The sequence below is a fragment of the Charadrius vociferus genome, unplaced genomic scaffold (genome assembly GCF_000708025.1).
Source record: "Charadrius vociferus isolate BGI_N301 unplaced genomic scaffold, ASM70802v2 scaffold260, whole genome shotgun sequence".
Taxonomy (NCBI): Eukaryota; Metazoa; Chordata; class Aves; order Charadriiformes; family Charadriidae; genus Charadrius; species Charadrius vociferus.
This window is the reverse complement of record NW_009646410.1, coordinates 1,060,458-1,060,807: the sequence shown is the minus strand read 5'-3', so window position 1 is coordinate 1,060,807 and position 350 is coordinate 1,060,458. Positions and strand designations below refer to the sequence as shown.

General features: G+C 68.3%; 1 protein-coding gene across 1 annotated transcript in view; it reads right to left on the bottom strand.

Annotated features, from left to right (window-relative positions):
- GRIN2C (glutamate receptor, ionotropic, N-methyl D-aspartate 2C) overlaps nucleotides 1-350 on the bottom strand; it is a 10,292-nt gene continuing 9,942 nt past the window's right edge. The window contains exon 13 of the mRNA XM_009880078.1: nucleotides 1-39. Coding sequence (XP_009878380.1) covers nucleotides 1-39 — 39 coding nt within the window. The remainder of the gene's footprint in view (nucleotides 40-350) is intronic.

Here is a 350-nt window from a genome sequence, read left to right as displayed (position 1 = left end):
TCACCAGAAGGTGAGGAAAACCCGGGAGGGCTTCATCTCCTGCACAGCCACCCCGAAACTTCAGGGGGTGGAGGAGGCGGGGGATGTGCTCATTTGCCCCTCTCCACTTCTCCTCCACGGGCAGCCGGGAGTCCACGGGGATGGGCTGGGGCAGTGTCAGCCCCAGGGGAGCACCCTTGGGAGCGTAGGCTCTCCCCAGCCTCTCGGTGGGGGCTGTGATGGAGGAGGGGGCCCGGTGGGCACCGGTGCTATTCTGCACCACCAGCTGGGGTGTCCTCAGGGAGAAGGTGGTCTGGAGGCGCTCGCTGTGGCTGGGCCCAGCCACCGAGGGTGGGGGGGGCCGCTCCACA